The 16,765-nt window shown below is 36.3% G+C and overlaps 2 protein-coding genes across 3 annotated transcripts in view; both read right to left on the reverse strand.

Annotated features, from left to right (window-relative positions):
• Positions 1-1,029: 1,029 nt before the first annotated feature.
• On the reverse strand, positions 1,030-4,118 carry gdf6b (growth differentiation factor 6b). Its single transcript, XM_017454075.3, has 2 exons — positions 3,726-4,118; positions 1,030-2,578 (listed from the first exon to the last, which is right to left on the reverse strand). Exons 1-2 carry the CDS (start codon positions 4,042-4,044, stop codon positions 1,692-1,694), a joined length of 1,206 nt encoding a protein of 401 aa, XP_017309564.1. The 5' UTR covers positions 4,045-4,118; the 3' UTR covers positions 1,030-1,691.
• A 1,485-nt stretch (positions 4,119-5,603) lies between these two features.
• The window catches only part of pkhd1l1.1 (PKHD1 like 1, tandem duplicate 1), a 47,820-nt gene continuing 36,658 nt past the window's right edge, over positions 5,604-16,765 (reverse strand). For both annotated transcript variants that reach the window (XM_017454899.3, XM_017454897.3), the window contains exons 63-79: positions 16,317-16,438; positions 16,119-16,209; positions 15,414-15,562; positions 14,080-14,202; positions 13,854-13,965; positions 12,785-12,901; positions 12,510-12,675; positions 11,859-12,091; positions 11,587-11,754; positions 10,692-10,849; positions 10,439-10,574; positions 9,457-9,804; positions 9,092-9,243; positions 8,131-8,277; positions 6,848-7,001; positions 6,242-6,316; positions 5,604-6,093 (exon numbers count right to left, since the gene is read on the reverse strand). In XM_017454899.3, coding sequence (XP_017310388.1) covers positions 5,912-6,093; positions 6,242-6,316; positions 6,848-7,001; positions 8,131-8,277; positions 9,092-9,243; positions 9,457-9,804; positions 10,439-10,574; positions 10,692-10,849; positions 11,587-11,754; positions 11,859-12,091; positions 12,510-12,675; positions 12,785-12,901; positions 13,854-13,965; positions 14,080-14,202; positions 15,414-15,562; positions 16,119-16,209; positions 16,317-16,438 — 2,633 coding nt within the window. In that variant the 3' untranslated portion in view covers positions 5,604-5,911. The remainder of the gene's footprint in view (positions 6,094-6,241; positions 6,317-6,847; positions 7,002-8,130; positions 8,278-9,091; positions 9,244-9,456; positions 9,805-10,438; positions 10,575-10,691; positions 10,850-11,586; positions 11,755-11,858; positions 12,092-12,509; positions 12,676-12,784; positions 12,902-13,853; positions 13,966-14,079; positions 14,203-15,413; positions 15,563-16,118; positions 16,210-16,316; positions 16,439-16,765) is intronic.

A 16,765-nucleotide genomic window follows, 5' to 3' on the forward strand; every position in this document is an offset into this window, starting at 1 on the left:
AACTAGCCAGTTGACCTAGATGTTATTTCATTAGTAATGAGCTGTATATCTAAGTATTGATCTTAAGACAGTGGAGCACCACTTAGGCATGTAATCAACGAATCAACTCATCTTTAGGAACAGTCAGACTACAGCATCAGATATTAGTCATTGATTGTGGAATAGATAGACAAAAATAGCTTCTCAGGAGTTCTTTGGATGGTCATTGGTTCTAGCTGTAGAAAAACGAAAGAGGGAGCAAGATGGAACCATTAGTTCTAAGAGTGTAATCTACTGTTCTCACCACCAATAACACTGTTTACACCACAGCAATGTTGAATTCTCAAATTCTGATTGGTCAGAAGTTCATTCATTCATGTTAAGTTGATTAACAGCAGCTCTGGCAATTGTGCAGGCTATTATTCAAGTCACAGGTTTATATTAATGTGTTTATTATGGTTTTTATTGGAACGACTCATTCACAGGGACTTGTATGGTTGACAGTCTACATAACCTTAGGATGAAAATAAACTGAAAATAAATTGTGCTGTTTAACACGGAAAAAAACCATGCAATTGTAGTTGTGGTAAAGTTTTCTGCAAGGACACTTTTATTTAACATTTGTAGAAGGAGTCTCCAGTGTCAGCACTTTGGACTAAAGACTTTGCGCTTTCCAATTTCTTGGTAACATAACAAGCTGCATTTCCCCCCATCTTATTAACTTCAAGGGAAATAAAAAAGAAATCAGCTTCTTTTTATTTTATTTTTATTTTATAGCTGATATAACGTAAGTGATAACAGGAATAAACTTATATTGTCAAGCGTTCTACAACATTATAGGTAACTATAAACAGATAAATATCATGACATGTTCATTAATAAATTAAATATTGTAATTGTTCGCAGATTGCTGTTTTATAAGAGGAACAAAACACTTTGAGATGTGTAGTTATAGACAAATATACCACTTCAGCATGGTAACGCATCACACCTCTCTGTCCTGTTATATAACAGCACAATCAATTGTGTTGTATCATTATCATTATGTTAGTTTACTTGTCAGTTCTTCTATTTAACACCACTTCCTATTAAAAAAAGCTGGCTGAATTATTAACACATTTATTTTTAAATAGCATTTTATTATGAGAATAAAGCTTCCACATTTGGCTACAGTATTTACAGGGATGTTGAAATAAATCTTCCTCACATTCATATATCTAGGAACATTTAAAAAGCTGTTCAATGAGGTAGATACACAACTCCAATCTATAAAATACAGGTTTTACAAACAAAGTTATACCAATATAAATGGTTAAAATAATTTAATAGAATACAGTATAAATTAAAATGAAAAATTGTAAATTGACCATGAAATCAATAACTGTACAAGTTATTTACAAAATGATGGATACTATATTTGAGGCATTTTAATTAATATCTTATAGCGTGAGACTAAATGTATGAGGAAGTGGAATTACCTTGAAAATGATCTCTCTTTATCCATATTTGTCTTTTGTAAAGACTAATATTCAACCCAAAATATGATACAATAATGGCTTCAGATTGAATCAAACAGTTTCATTATTGAATCCCATAGCTACTGATGACTGGTCTACAAAATCTTTCTCTTGCTCTAATGTTTAACTCTCCACTCATTTATCTTAGAGGCATGACTAAGTATTTGGACTCTTAATTTTGAGGAACACCATCAGTCACCTGCATCCACATGACTCCACCACCATGTCCTCATACTGTTTGTATACTACATTATTCCCAGCATCAATGTACAAGATGCTGATTGGGCTAAGTTTGGAAGGCACACAGCAGCTGGGTGGCATGTTGCTGGGGTTCATAGAGTTCATCAAAGTCTGTATGATGGCATGATTAGTGGGCTCCAAATGAGACCTAAGTGGAAAGTCACAGATCCCCTCACAATGGTATGCCTCATAATCCAAAGGAGCGATAATCCAGTCATCCCAGCCCAGTTCTTTGAAATTGACATGCAGTGGCTTCTTGCTGCATCTAGACTTGGACTTTCTGCCCTGCCGTTTGCCGTGACGGTTGGTTAATGCTGTCCGACGCTTCCGCTGAGGTTTTACGCGAGGGACTTTCTCCTTTCCAGCCTGGTCAGGGTCCAATTTAATTGTCCCTTTTTTCTCATAGTACAAGCTCTGCCTCTTCTTTGACTTGGTGTACACCACTAATATGGCTTTCTTCCGTTGTGGGCGCCCGTATCTGTGAAATCCAAGATACCGTAAGTCGATTTCCCTCTCAGGCTTGTCGAGGGAAACCTTGAGCTCCAGACAGAAGAAGTTCCTTTGTGTGTGCAAATGCCGTTCTGCAAAGATTTCCCACACATCTAGGACTTCCCATCTTGCTGTGTGAGAGTCGTGCAAGTCTAAGATTTTGGAATCCAGAAGTTTGTGAGTCTGGCAGGAAAGAAGCTGAATCTCCATGGGACCTGCCTCAGATGTTGGGAAGTGTCCAGAGACTTTTGTGTAGACTCTTAGTTCGGCACCCAGCAGCTCGACTTTATCAGAAAGTGTTGAGATATCAAAAAGATACTTCTGTGTCCATAGTGCAGAGTTTGGAGAGTCATCTATAAGAGAAAGCAGAGATACATAACTCTATTCAATTCCATTTAATTTCATTTTAACAGTAGACCTGGTCACTAAACAGGTTTACAGAAATCCAGGTCTACAGTTTTAGAAAAAAATTCCTTCTTCACATTTCTTCCACAGGTTCTGTCCATATTAGAGAGTTTTTAGCTTCTTACAAAGGTTTAGATTGGAAAGCATTTGATAGAAAAACACTTTATTTATAGGATTTATATGGTTCCAAAGAAGATTTTTTTTTTTTCTAAGAGTGTTCATATACATTCATTATGAGATGCGACACTGGTGAGGAAAAAAAACCCCACTGATATGGAATAAGGGAAAAAAAATCCTTGAGAGAACCTTGATTTTAGACATAGTGCTTTCACAATTATGCACTGATGGAAATGATTTAAATATATATATATATATATATATATATATATATATATATATATATATATATATATATATATATATATATATATATATACACAGTGGTGCTTGAAAGTTTTTGAACCCTTTAGAATTTTCTATATGTCTATATTGCAGCACAAGGGGGTCGCAACAGATACTGAAAGCAAAGGTTCACATACTTTTGCCATTCACAGATATGTAATATTGGATCATTTCCCTCAGTAAATAAATGACTAAGTACAATATGTTTGTCTCATTTTTTAACAGGCTTCTCTTTGTCTACACTGAGGACTTTTGTGAAAATCAAATGATGCTTTAGTTCATATTTATGCAGATATATAGAAAATTCCAAGCACCACTGTTGTATAAGAGACCAACAAATAAACAAACCAACACCTTACTGTATTATAAACGATTATAGATGTTATTATATTATATTATATTATAATGTTATTATAAATGTATTGAAATTGACGTTTCCATCTTACACTGATGTGCACCTGTACACTCTTAGGTTTATTCTAGATTGCCAAGGGGTTCTCTGGCTTGTTCCTATGTGAGAACCCTTAAAGATCTCTAGTTATAGAATATATATCCAAAGAACCCTTGAGGAACCATTTCCCCTCTAAGAATGTATAGATAGGCTATGCGTCTGATCCCTGATAAAACCAGATACTATCTTGCTATTTTTAAAAAGATGATCAAAGATAAAACGTTTCAGCCAGACAGACTTACCTTGTCCGTTATCCACAAAACTTGTGATGATGTTTGCGGCTTTAGATGAACGGAAAAGGCTCGCGTTCAGTCCAAGTTTCTCAGCAGCCGAAAAAGTCTTATAGATGGAAAGCATGTACTCGTGAGGCTCTACGGAGTCCTTGCTTGCTCTTGGGAAGCGCTTGGTGCTGGATGAGGCGAAGGTGTGTGATAGCGAGGCCGGTGATGTGGGATGACTGGCACCGGGGCGCAACTCCACAGCCTCCGTGTGAACACACGCACAGTACTGCACGAGGACAAGCAGGGCCGAGAATAAACCCGCTGAAGTGCGCGCGTGCATGGTGGAAACGCAGACTAGTTAGATCAAAAAAATGGCTAACTTTTATAAGAGCGACTGGAGGAAGTGTGCACAACTGAGAGAGAGAGAGAGAGAGAGAGAGAGAGAGAGAGAGAATAGCGGCTCCGTCCCATTACGCACCAAAGCCTGCATGCAACAGACACACAGCCTCATTAATGCCCTAAGTTTCCACTTTTTTTTTTTTTTTTTTTTTTTTAAATATGTTCGAGTGCCTGATACATTTAATGTGATAATATCTATCTATCTATCTATCTATCTATCTATCTATCTATCTATCTATCTATCTATCTATCTATCTATCTGTCACAAATATTTTAGTTTCTACATACACATGCCAAGACAACAACAATAATAATTAGCCATTGGCCATTCACGAAAAAGTAGCCTAATAAATATAACCAACAATGGCAATTAAACAATAACCAATTATCAAACTGGTTCGATTATTTTGTAACTTTTTATAGTTATAGTCCAAATCATAGCAAACTAATTCAGACGATGTCAAAGTAGATATGTAACGCTATATGAAGATAATCTATTATGAATAAATACAGTCTGTTGCTAAAAATATAACTTTCTACCGAACAATTTCAAGTTGTTAATAGAAGGCATAAGATAACCAATGCACAACATATTTTATATTTAGATTTTAACCACAATACTATAATTAAAAAAAAAAAAAAAAAAAAAAAAAGGATGTCAGGGCACCAGCATCCAACCAGGACAATGTTGGACAATGTTCTCACTATGTCAGTGTGGGTTGCCTCCGGGTTTACCAGTTTCTTCTCACGTTTCAAAACAGGCTGATTTAAATTGCCCCTAAGTGTGAATAAGGCTCCAAATGAGTGTGTATCATGTCCTGCAGTGAACTGGAATATCATCTCAGGTATATTCCTGCATCATGCCCAGGACAAAGTGATCATTCATTCAGCTTCAGTAACCACTTTATCCTGCTCAGAATTGCTGTGGATCCACAGCCTGTGCCAGGAAAACTAGGTGCGTGGTGGGAATACACCCAGGATAGGATCTATACAAATCATGCTAAACCTAAAGCTACCCCAGGGCCTCAGGACTGAGGTTCTGAGGACCTCTAGTGGTCAACTGGTGTAAATTCAGCAAGCCCATTAGAACTGTTCAAGGTTAAAGGGGTTCAGATATTTCCTTGTGGATATTTCCAATATTTCCACATTGTTTAGACTCTAGATTTACTCTTATGCAGGCTCTTATTCTGTTACAGGCACAAATTCAGACTGAATATCTCTTCATGATTTTAAGCTATGCAATTTTATTGGTAGTGCTAATTCTAAATGAAGTTCCCTAATACAATGAATAAGAAAAGAAAAAAACAGGAATATACATGTGTAGTAATTATAATATAAGATAATTATATGCAATCAAATGTTTAATACATAGGAAAACCAACAGAATATCCCTATTTATGTTTAATAAAAATGTCATAAAATGTCACAAAATGTGTATATATATATATATATATATATATATATATATATATATATATATATATATATATATATACATACATACATACACACACATACACACACACACACACACACACACACACACACACACACACACACACACACACACACACTGTGACAGAGTTCTATGGAAATTAAATGATACATTAATGAGTTAAGTGTAGTGTAGCCACAGGACTTGATCATGGTTATCTATGAATGTTTTATGGCAACATATGAATGAAATTTCAGTGTATGTAGCAATGCATGAAAAGGATGAAAAGGAAATAAATGCCTTGAATTTTGTTAAAGAATAGTTGTCATCAAGACATTTATCACAGAGGTAACTATTTGTATCATTTGTTCTCTTAAACCACTAAGTAGATTAGATGCAGAACACTCAGTAGCATTATTATATACACTGTGTGTGTTGTGAAGGCATGACTGGAGTCAAAGATGCTGTTATGGTTCTGAGCGGTGGCCATCACTGTGGTGGATTTTGTGGTGAAATCCGCCACCACTGTGGTGGATTTTGTGGTGAAATCTGTGGCTGGTGGAGAATTAGTAGACACATTAAATGATGTGACAGTACATGCACTTGAAGTTAGAGCAGATGATTATATAGCAATATATGATAAGAACATTTGCAGCATTTGTAGAAAAATGAGCAATGTCAGCATTAAGGAAAACAAATGTACCTAGAGAGTTGACAGTGAAGGATCTTGACTGTGTTTTCCATTCATTCAGAGTGAAAAACAGTGTCATGTTCATCCCTGTGGAAAAAAAGAGAAAAACTTTCAGAACAGATTTGCATGTGGTAGCTGAAACCGTATTTCTTGAAGGAGTACTCCAGTGTTCTGAGAGATAGTCTTGCCAAAGCTGTTCTTCTGTAAGTTTATTTATCTTTCGAAGATGGAAAGATGGCAAAAACCAAAACAAAAGAACAAGCAAGAAAACCCCATAAACAATAATGTATAATTTACCTTAATATTTTATGAGGTGTTATGATTATGATGTATTTTGACTTGTAGTATACTTTGGGTATTTTAGTTAGTATTTTCTCAGTAGAGGGAAATGTCACATTAATGTCACATTAGTTTCTGTGGTAAAAATGCTACAAACATTAAGTTGAAACACACTGAAATATTACTATAAGATGATATTAAAGAAATTACAATTCATGAGTGAAATCATATTAATCAATTGTGAGCAATGAATAGCAAACACAAAGATTTGAAAAAAATCTACATTTATCCTGAAAAGCTTGTATTTGAACAATAAAGGCAAATTTTAAGCTCCCCCACCGGTGGAATTGATGGCCAGGTCAGTGTAGTTTGCCCAGCAGCTTTGAAAGGGGATGGTTGTGTTTCCATACAAACCACCTGCTGGGTTTCCCTGAGCATCTTTAAGCATGGCTGAAATCGTTAGAGATGTCACCCCAACTGATACACAATCACCCTGGAGACAAAGACGATACCAGAGATGATGCAGTCTATAGACTTTTAATGTTGGCATAATCAGAGCAGTCATATAGCTAATTATAAAGTGCTTCATGAGTTAAATCAAGTGTCCATGCTGTCAAAATGATATGCAAACTTAAAATGCTTGAATAACCCTATAAGCAGTAAAGTGACTGAATGTTTATCGTCCATATACAATACACATGTGCACATGTATACAAATATAACATGTTACATTCATAGCTGTAGCTTATAATATTTAAAATGAAAAATAATCAAACCTAGAACTATCACGCATTTACGAAGACCTTAGAAAAACGATGACTAGCAACATAGCTAAACAATATATTTGACTAATTTCAATCAGGAATGCAGACTTGCTATGTTGCGTTTTAGCCACCAGAGGTCCCCATTGTTCCCCATGTTGTTTCCCCGCCGTCTGTTAATTGTTTTATCACTGCCACTTGGGTCGCATTTCCCAGTATCTAATTAAGTTGCCCTGTTGCTTAGCTTCCTTGCATGAGGTTCAATGTTGCCAGACCAGGCCTTGGTGCTACATAAAAGTTTTTCTTGTTTTCTTGCCTGTGGTACTAGTTAAACCTTTTGTGATTTTTGTTGTTTTCTCTTGTGATATTTCATTTCATTTAAGAATACTCCTTTGAGGAGATATTTTGCATTGCTTTTAACTTTGGTTTTCTTTGGAGCATCCTACTGAACATGGTGGATAACCTTTTTTTGTTTCTCTTTTTTTGTTGTTGCCTTTTTCCTATGTTTGCATTTTTTTGGACTTTATTAAAATCTCTGAATACTTTGATAGGTTCATTGATAGACCATTTGACTCTCACAGTGCTGACTTGAGTTCGTGTCCCAGCCCTGACGGATTTTCTATTTCTTTTCTATTTTATTTTCTATTAAGTTTTTCTGGCTAGGCAATGAGCTCTTCCAAGTCAGAACACATTTTGTTTCAGCAGAAGAACTGGAGTCAGTTGCAATTTGCCTTGCAGGCATCAGAAAGCACTTAAAAATTACTGCCCCCTCTAAGTAAATATCTTAGATATGTCCCTTTATCTGATATACCTTGAAGTAAACAAATGCATTCTTCTTCTTGCTGTTAGTATGTTTCTCACCTGCTGGTCCAGGGCCATGATTACAGGCTGTACACTGAGGGCTCCAGGGTAAAGCCCTGCCACTGGCTCCACCACCACCTTCAAAGTAGACACACTGCTCACGCTCTGCACTGATGGATCCTCACGTGTCACCTCCTGATTCGCCACCTGTCCACGGAGAGAATATCTCTGGTTTCTGTGTTATTCGACTGATTGACTGGCTGTAAACACTTAGTAGTGCTGTGATTGGTTATGATATTAAATAAGACTGCTAAAATCTAATATTTATAAATAGCTTGACAATGCATCATCATATCAGTTCATAATAAAAATTTCTATTACAAACTAAAATGTTCATTATACTCGAGACTGTATTTGTTTTTCAGATGTGACAACAAAGTGGGCAGAGAAATATCAGCCCAAACAGAGATTAAAATCAAGGGAATGTTTCATTCGACAATGTAATCACTTGAGAAGACTCTCACAGATGCGTGAATCTACAGTCTGGGCTAGTCTGAGCTGCAGTAGCCCTGGGCCCAAGACATTTAACTGTGGCTCTGCTGGCAAAAACAAACCCTTATACTGACCCTTATACTACTATTTTTGAAAAACAGAGGAGGGTGGGTGCAGTTCATGCCTCTGATCTTTCTTAAAACAACCCTTGCCTGATTTTCGGATGGTGAGCTAAAATTGCTCGTCACCAAGATCTGCAGGAAACATGCAATATCATTTAATACTGAATGCCAGAAAGTTATGCTTGTGGAAGAGATACTATTTAAAAACAAAACTGTGCTGCGTCGCTGTTTCCCCCAAAATGGCATTATATAATTTTACATGGATTTCATGCTGAATTAGGCCAATAGTTTGCTTCAGCAGTCATATGAACTGTAGATTAAAAAAAAAAACATTCATATTTAATCGTAATAAAAATAAAAGAAATCACAATAAAATAAATGATTGATATAGCTTGTTCCTATCTTACCTGGCTCCAGGATGGGTCACTAGCTGGTGGAGATGGAAGAACGATACCCACTGAGCTCACGTTGAAGCCGATGGACTGGCTCAGATTGCCAGATATAGCAGCCTGACCCAGAGTGTCAGCAGCCGTCTTCAACACCGTGAACAAATCTGAGTCTGCAGGAGATATATACCACAATATGGTCAGTCTTGAGCACAGAGCAAAAAGCTCTGTTTTTGTCTAACGGTCTAAAATACAAGGCATTGTCGATGACTAATTTTGCAATACCATGATTTATTAAGGTTGAAAGTAACTTCAGGAACAGTGACTGTGTGCAAAACCAATTTTTTTATCCTCCCCTACTGGTAGTTGTTGAGGTGGCTGCTCACCACTTGTGCTATTGGCAGACATCTGGTTGGTGGGAGGTTGTTTGATCTCCACCTCCACTGTTAACCCAGTGGCGCTTCTCCGCCTTCGTGCCCCACCACCCTCCCGCACAATTTTGGTGATGCGGATCATGCTGGGAGGAACCTTCAAGAACAAAGCCAGGTTGTTGACTAGTTGGTCCCCAAAGAACTCTTTCTCTGTCATGGCTGGGAGGTTGAAGGAGATGAACAGCACTGAAGCCGTGTTGATCTGGACAGGGGTAGAGCCTCGCAGGAGGACGTGCAGCATTTTGTAATCAGGGTCGAAGAAATTGGAGCCGTGTGTACCGTTAAGTGTGGGGATGTATTGTTCTGAAGAATGAAAAGTGGAGTAGTAGAGGATGGCATTAGAATACTGGAAGGAACTGCAGAAAGTAGCTACCTTCTTCATTCACTGGGCATGATTTATGAATCTTTTTTTTTGTAACATTGTATGTAAACCAAACTAAATACTCCCATCATATTTATGCAAATATTTGATTTATTGTTGATTTTCTTTGTGCTAAAATACTACAGTACAGATGATTTATATTTAGTGTCCAAAAAACTAGTAGAGCTGAAATCAAGAAGACTAAACAGAAAAAGAGCATCCATTAAGCATAGCATATACTAAACCTTCCAATAATGCAGATAAGCCATTGCAGAGCATTGGTTACCATTCACAAAGACATAAACTTTTCCTCCAGCGGCATTTCTTTTCTTATAATTGAATTGTAAATCTTATTTGTCATAAATTATTGGTTTGTTCTGGGTCACATTCATTGAAATGAAATGACATTGTTTCAAAGAATTTTCATAAATCTCAACCTAACTGGATTTTCATGAATACCACATTTCTTGTCTGCTTCCGCCAGTGATTTGTGAATAACTTTGTTTATATAGAGCTTGTTAAATGAAATGAAATGTTAGCAATATTAACATTTTTGGCTTTTGGATATTACAATACCAGGATAGGCAGGTTTAAGCAAGGTGTAGTCGTTTTTGTTTGTATTCCACTGAGCGTTGTTTGGAGCAACCAGTTGAGCATTCACATAGACATCCAAACGCTGAGGTTTTGAGTAAAATACAGCCACTTTTACGGTCTGCAAAAAGAGAAAAAAGACCCTAAGTTCCAAACTTGCTAGCTTGCTATTGACCAGTAAACTGTATCACAATCAGATATTTGCAACACCTAAAAAACAGTGCTTGTGTGCTTGTACCTCAGTGGGTGCAGCATTGAGCATCATGAGCCTTAGTTTTTGGGGGGACACACCAGTGAAAAATATGTCAAAGGATTTGTTTGTGGCTACAATGCTGTGGAAGAGAGACACTCTCTTTTGACATGTATAGCCAGCACACCAGCCATGGTCCTGTGGGCCTGTTAAAAAAGACAGGATGACACATACTGTTAAAAATGTTTAATGATAAGCAACAAGTATTAGACTATCTACATAGTATTAACATTTTTCTTCTAAATGACTAACAAATACTGTAAAAATACAATAAGTGTAACAATGGAAGATAATTTACACAAAGTGAAAATACACAACATGGGGATCTATCTGGAGTAGTAGCACAGATTAAGGATCTAATGCTATGGAATTATCTCTATCTGTATCTGTTTACATTTACAGCATTTAGTGGACACCCTTATCCAGTGCAGTGTTGGTTTAGTGGCCAAGACTCTGTGTTACTGGTCAGAATGCACTATATCATGGCTGACCCTCCATAACAAGCTGGGATATGCGAAAAATTTCACAGTTAGTGCTTTTTAAATGAAATATGACTAATACATCATTCCCCTGGAAACACTGGAAAAAATTTACAGGTAGAAATACGACCTCTGTCAACATGATCCTCAACCTCGTCTACATCATGTAAGCTCATATTTGATCTCAACTAGAGATGTGTGGGAATGTTTTTTTAAATCCTGGACAAAGGGTTTTTTTTTTTTGGTTTACATCTAACCATAATATTTTCTAACAAATTTAGTTAATTCTATTTCCCCAAAATATAACATATCTAGTAGCATACTTTAACCTAAGGATGAATGAATGAATGAGTTCATTATAATACATTTGTATTTGGTTACATCCCTAGCACTCATGTATTTACCATTCAACAGGTCTACATAGCCATCTCCCAGAACAGCTACAGGGGACAGACGTCTGGTTTCAGTGTCTGAATCCAGACTCTCGATCACCAGCATCCTGTAGTTCATTCCAAAGCACTTGTAGGCCTGCCAGGTGCTCATAAATGTGCAGGTCGAGTCCCGAATCACACCTGTATGCATAACATTATGCATTATTTCAGTCTACACCTAGCTCTACAGCTTCTAAGAAGTGTACTATATAAAAACCCGATGAATCACCCTCTTTCAGACTCACCTTTGTATGGGGCTATGTTACGCACAGGGATACGGCTGCCATTGAGGTAAGTGAGCATGACTTTGGGGATGCGATAGTCTCCCAACCCATGTCGGGGATCCCCATTCCACTCATACTCAGACAAAGGAATCACCGAGCCCACTGCTCCCAGGAAACTACCATCCAGGTCCTTCAGCATGCTCTTCTTCTTGGCATCACAGTCCATATCCACACAGTCAGATGGGTTAACTTTGCTGCAATGAATTCAAGAGAATCACAGATTGGAAAAACAACAGAACAACAGCAAAAACATATGCACTGTGAAACGGCTGTTATCGTAGTAGTAGTTCAAAAAATGTGGATCAAAAAGTGGGAAAAGGATTTTAAGCTAATAGTGCAGGCTATGTGTAGCAGTCTGGGAAAACATGTCTGTTATAGCAAAGTAGTAATCTGTTCACATCCAGCTTGATAAATTCGGCTTATTATTAGTATTTTGTGTGGGTGTGGGAGGTGAAGGCCACTTTAGTGTCTGAAAGCACATTTCATCCACAAAAAATAAACAACTGCCATCTGACTTATTATTTATGCTATTTAAATTATTTTGCACCATAAAACATAAAAATTAAATCAAATATTAAATATTAGCACATGTATAGCAGCAACGCAACTCACCCCAGATTTGGATGATGAATGAACAATAGAGCCCCCTCTGTGCTGTTACTCTTAGTGATACTCTGAACATTGATAGGGTGTTGCAAGTCCTCATTGTTTGGAATTGTGATAAACATGTAATTCGTTTCACTTGAGCATACATTCCTAAACCCAACAAATGTAGTATCTGAAAGAAATGAACGTAGGTTCAAACCCTGCATGCAGGACTGCATGCAACACTTAACTACATTTACATACAACTTGGACATGATAAATGTTTAAATGTATCTTGTTACTTGTGACAGTCATTAGTCCACTAATCGCGTTGTAGCTCATGAGTCCATCATGGGGTTTCATTGGAGCACTATTGTGACCAGATTCAAATGTTGGCCAAGATATTCCAGTCCTGCCACCTGCCAGGTACATAATACAATGCCAGGTTATCATTCGGCTTGTACTAAATGTAGTCTAGTTTTATATTGATCAAGTCAACATACAGATTCTCTCAGATATGATAGTCAATCTTCCTAACATTAAGGCATGAACATAATGTTCACAGTAGGCCAAAGAGCAAGAAAATAAAGAAAACTTTATTCTCAGATATACAATGTACAAGTACAGTGAAATTCTTTTCTTCACAAGTCTCAGCTTGCACTGCAAAAATAACATCTGGGCAAATGAAAATATTAGTATGAGTATTGCAAGATGAGTATTTCCTATTAAAAGCTTACAATAATCCAAATATAAGATAATTTTTCAAATTAATTTCAAGCATTATATTAATTTCAATGTTACATTTCAAGCTTGAAATGAATAAAATGTCTAAAAGAAATAGGTTTAATAATCTAATATTTGGCTTATTGTAATCATTAAAAAAAATGGTGGTTGACCAGGTGGTTAGTATGGACCACTGCATGTTCCGGTTAATAAATGTGCATGTTCATGTTAATTTCATGAATGAAACCTCACACTCGAAGAACATTTCTGTTACATCCCACGGGATTCAGTTCCTGATTTACGCTAGTCTGAAATAGATGCAACTTCTGGCAAGCTTTCTTAAAATAAAAAAACAAAACAAACAAACAAAACAAAGAATCCCAGAATAGTGAATCTCATAGTCATATCAAACCTAATAATGATTTTTTTTTTTTTTGGTTATATCCCATGGAGCAGATAGAATGAAGAGCCTTGTTCAGGGGCACAATCTTGGCAGCTTAGTGGTGCTATTGTGCAGACCCACAACCTTCTGATCAGTAGCTCAGTGCCTTAACCACTGAGGCACCAAATATGGAATATGGAATGTAGAATATGAAAATGCAGCATAATATTAAGACTGAGATTATAATTGAAAAAGTGGGAATGTACCATTAAGAGGCCGGGGTGCCCTGTGTCCTGCACTGAGAGCGATGTTGCGATCCTTTCTAGACAGAGTGTCAGTGCAGTTGAAGTTGGGGCTACTGCCAACAATTAAGGAATTCTAAAAAAAATAACATTAAGATTATGAGATACACCTACAATTGCAATGGTATACATTGGAAATCCATTTTAACATGATATTAAATATGTCCATAAAATATGTTCAGCTTCTTACCTTAATTAGGACAGTTTTATTTGAGTATTCATGACTGACTGACGGAGGCTCATAGATTAATGGCATGATGCCCATACCATTGTCAACAAGGGTCACATTCGAAACAATGACACTCATGTACACCTTAACAAAAGCAGACAAGAGAGCTGGATAAGGCAAACTAAAACTACTGCACACATGTGAGCTGCAATAGCTGTATGTACACAGAGCCCCACTCATGACAACCCTGCTTAATAAAAATAACGAGTGGCCACAATTTAACGCTTGAGAATGAGATCTTAATGTGTGGCCATGACAGAAAAACATAAGAATGATATTATTAAGTTGTGGGAACCAGATCATTAATTCATATCCACAGCTTAATGTGTGATCATTGTGTTGTGCCCATTGACTGGTGCTTATACATAGGGTTTTAGGAAAACCACACACTCTTGGGAAAAAAGCCACTCTTCTGTTTTGGTTAAGATGTAGACACTAGAAAAGTTGTTTTTTTTTATTAGGTAGTGTATATAAAATATTTTTGCTAGAATAAAATGTTCATTTTGCACAAGTTTGATCAATTACAACAATCTAATTTTATATAAATAAAACAAACCCAGTTCTATGATTTCCCATAGCTAGATCAAATAGATGATGTAGTAATGGTCTCTACTCTTTTGCTCTTTAATACTTTTAATCATATTGAAATAATATTGTAATATACTGTAGCTTTTTTTCACCTCAAAATGAAAGACAGATCTTTACTGAAGACTGTATTTTTCCTCACAGAATCTTCAGTTTTTTCATATTATAATTGATTTCATATTGAATAACAAAAAGTAAAAATATTCCCATTAACACATCACCCATTTTATCTAATTATTGTAAATTGTAGAAATGAGATGCAGTAGTACATAATAGTACAGGTAAACATTTCTGCTGTCTACATTTGAACTTAAACAGACCACTTTCCCCAAAGTGTCTGGTGGTTACTGTAAAACCATAAATATATTCCCATATTCCTGTATGTGGGCACAACACAATGATCACATCTTATTAATTACCTAATTATCTCTTCCCCACGTGTTACCTGCACATTGCCATGGTTTTATGTCTTGTTAAGTCATGGCCATAAATTATTTTTATAGTAGGGATGCCATTGTTGAGGCTCTGTATGTAGTATGCAATATTTACTGTAGTAAATGAAGAAAGAAAAATAAAACAAGCAAAACATTTACTCAGATCCTTATTGCCATTTATTATACTAACCAAGTGGTTGGTTTGAACCTATTATAGAACAGTATCATGAAGCAAAGGTTGGAAGAAGCTGAAGATTGCAGTGTCATTAATTATACCTGGAAGTAAATGCCATAATCGAAACTTTTCCAAACGGCAAATCCCTGGATTTGAGAACAGCCAGCGAGTCCATCTTTATTCATATAGACTCCAAAGAGACCGCCGTGAGCCTCGTTCTGCTGCCATTGAGCCACTAGATTCAAAGATCCTATTGACATATGAAATCACTTCATTCAGCTGGACAGCAGACTACAGTACGTATGAGACAAGATATTCAGTTTTGTAACACTTTGTCCTAAATATTATCACATTCATCGATGATTACATATACTGTATTTTGAATAAAATAAAGGTTGTCTAATATTTCACATTATATGATTATTATATAAGGAATATAAGCCATTAAGGCTATTTCTAAACATAACTCCAATTTTAAATCGGTCTTATTTTATTGGCATATAATTTTGCTTCTTTCTATAAAGAAATGCTTGAAATAAGCAAAATTATTAAAATTATCTGCCAACATAGAAAGGCAATTTCGAGGTAGAAATGAATAAAAATATCAACAAATCTAGATATCTAGAGAAAAACCCTTATGAATGCATACTTTTTAAAAAATAAATAACCTAATACAGAGACATATTGCATTTGCCTATATTCAAAATATTTTTACTTGCCTAGATATGATTTTTAGAGTTGATATGAAGTACTTAGCATTCTAAGGGCTCTTTACAGCAATTATGAGAATGTTTCTCAGTTTTTACCTGGACATGGTTCTCCATTGATTCGAAATCCCACTCTTTCATAACCAGCAACAATGTTCCCCTGAAGAACTACATTAGTGCCAGTGTTTGCCTTGAAATAGAAATATGAACTGTTAAACACTTGATATAGAGCATCTATAGTATTTTTGTTTAAGAAGGATGTTTTGGAAACGTTCCATGTGGCATTGTACAACGCACCTCAATAGCTGCAGGCCAGTTTATATTCATGGTCTCTTGTCTTCCATTGTATGCTCCTGGCCAGAGTGTCAGTGTAACCAGATTCCTCCTAACTGTGATGTTATTGCCCCACACCCTGATTCCTATAAGAACAAAGATGTTTAAAGTACATTTTACAGTGTAATTACAGCCTCATTTGGTTTTAGAGAAGCCCTGGTCAGACTGGTTTTGGATAATAACTCTTTCTTCTACATAGAATTACTCTTCTAAGCCTAAGTCTGCAATTCAGATATAAACATGCAAGCTTGAAGCTCAAACTGAGGCTCTGAGCGAAAAGATGTAAAAAAAAAAAAAAAGTGTAACTTGAACTTGAAATTTTAGGAAACTCTTTCTTTTTCATTTTTCATGACTAATCTTAGCAAGTCTGTTACCCTACACATGTAAGACTCTATATGCTTTTCTTAAGGCTG

Source organism: Ictalurus punctatus, chromosome 24 (genome assembly GCF_001660625.3).
Source record: "Ictalurus punctatus breed USDA103 chromosome 24, Coco_2.0, whole genome shotgun sequence".
Classification (NCBI taxonomy): Eukaryota; Metazoa; Chordata; class Actinopteri; order Siluriformes; family Ictaluridae; genus Ictalurus; species Ictalurus punctatus.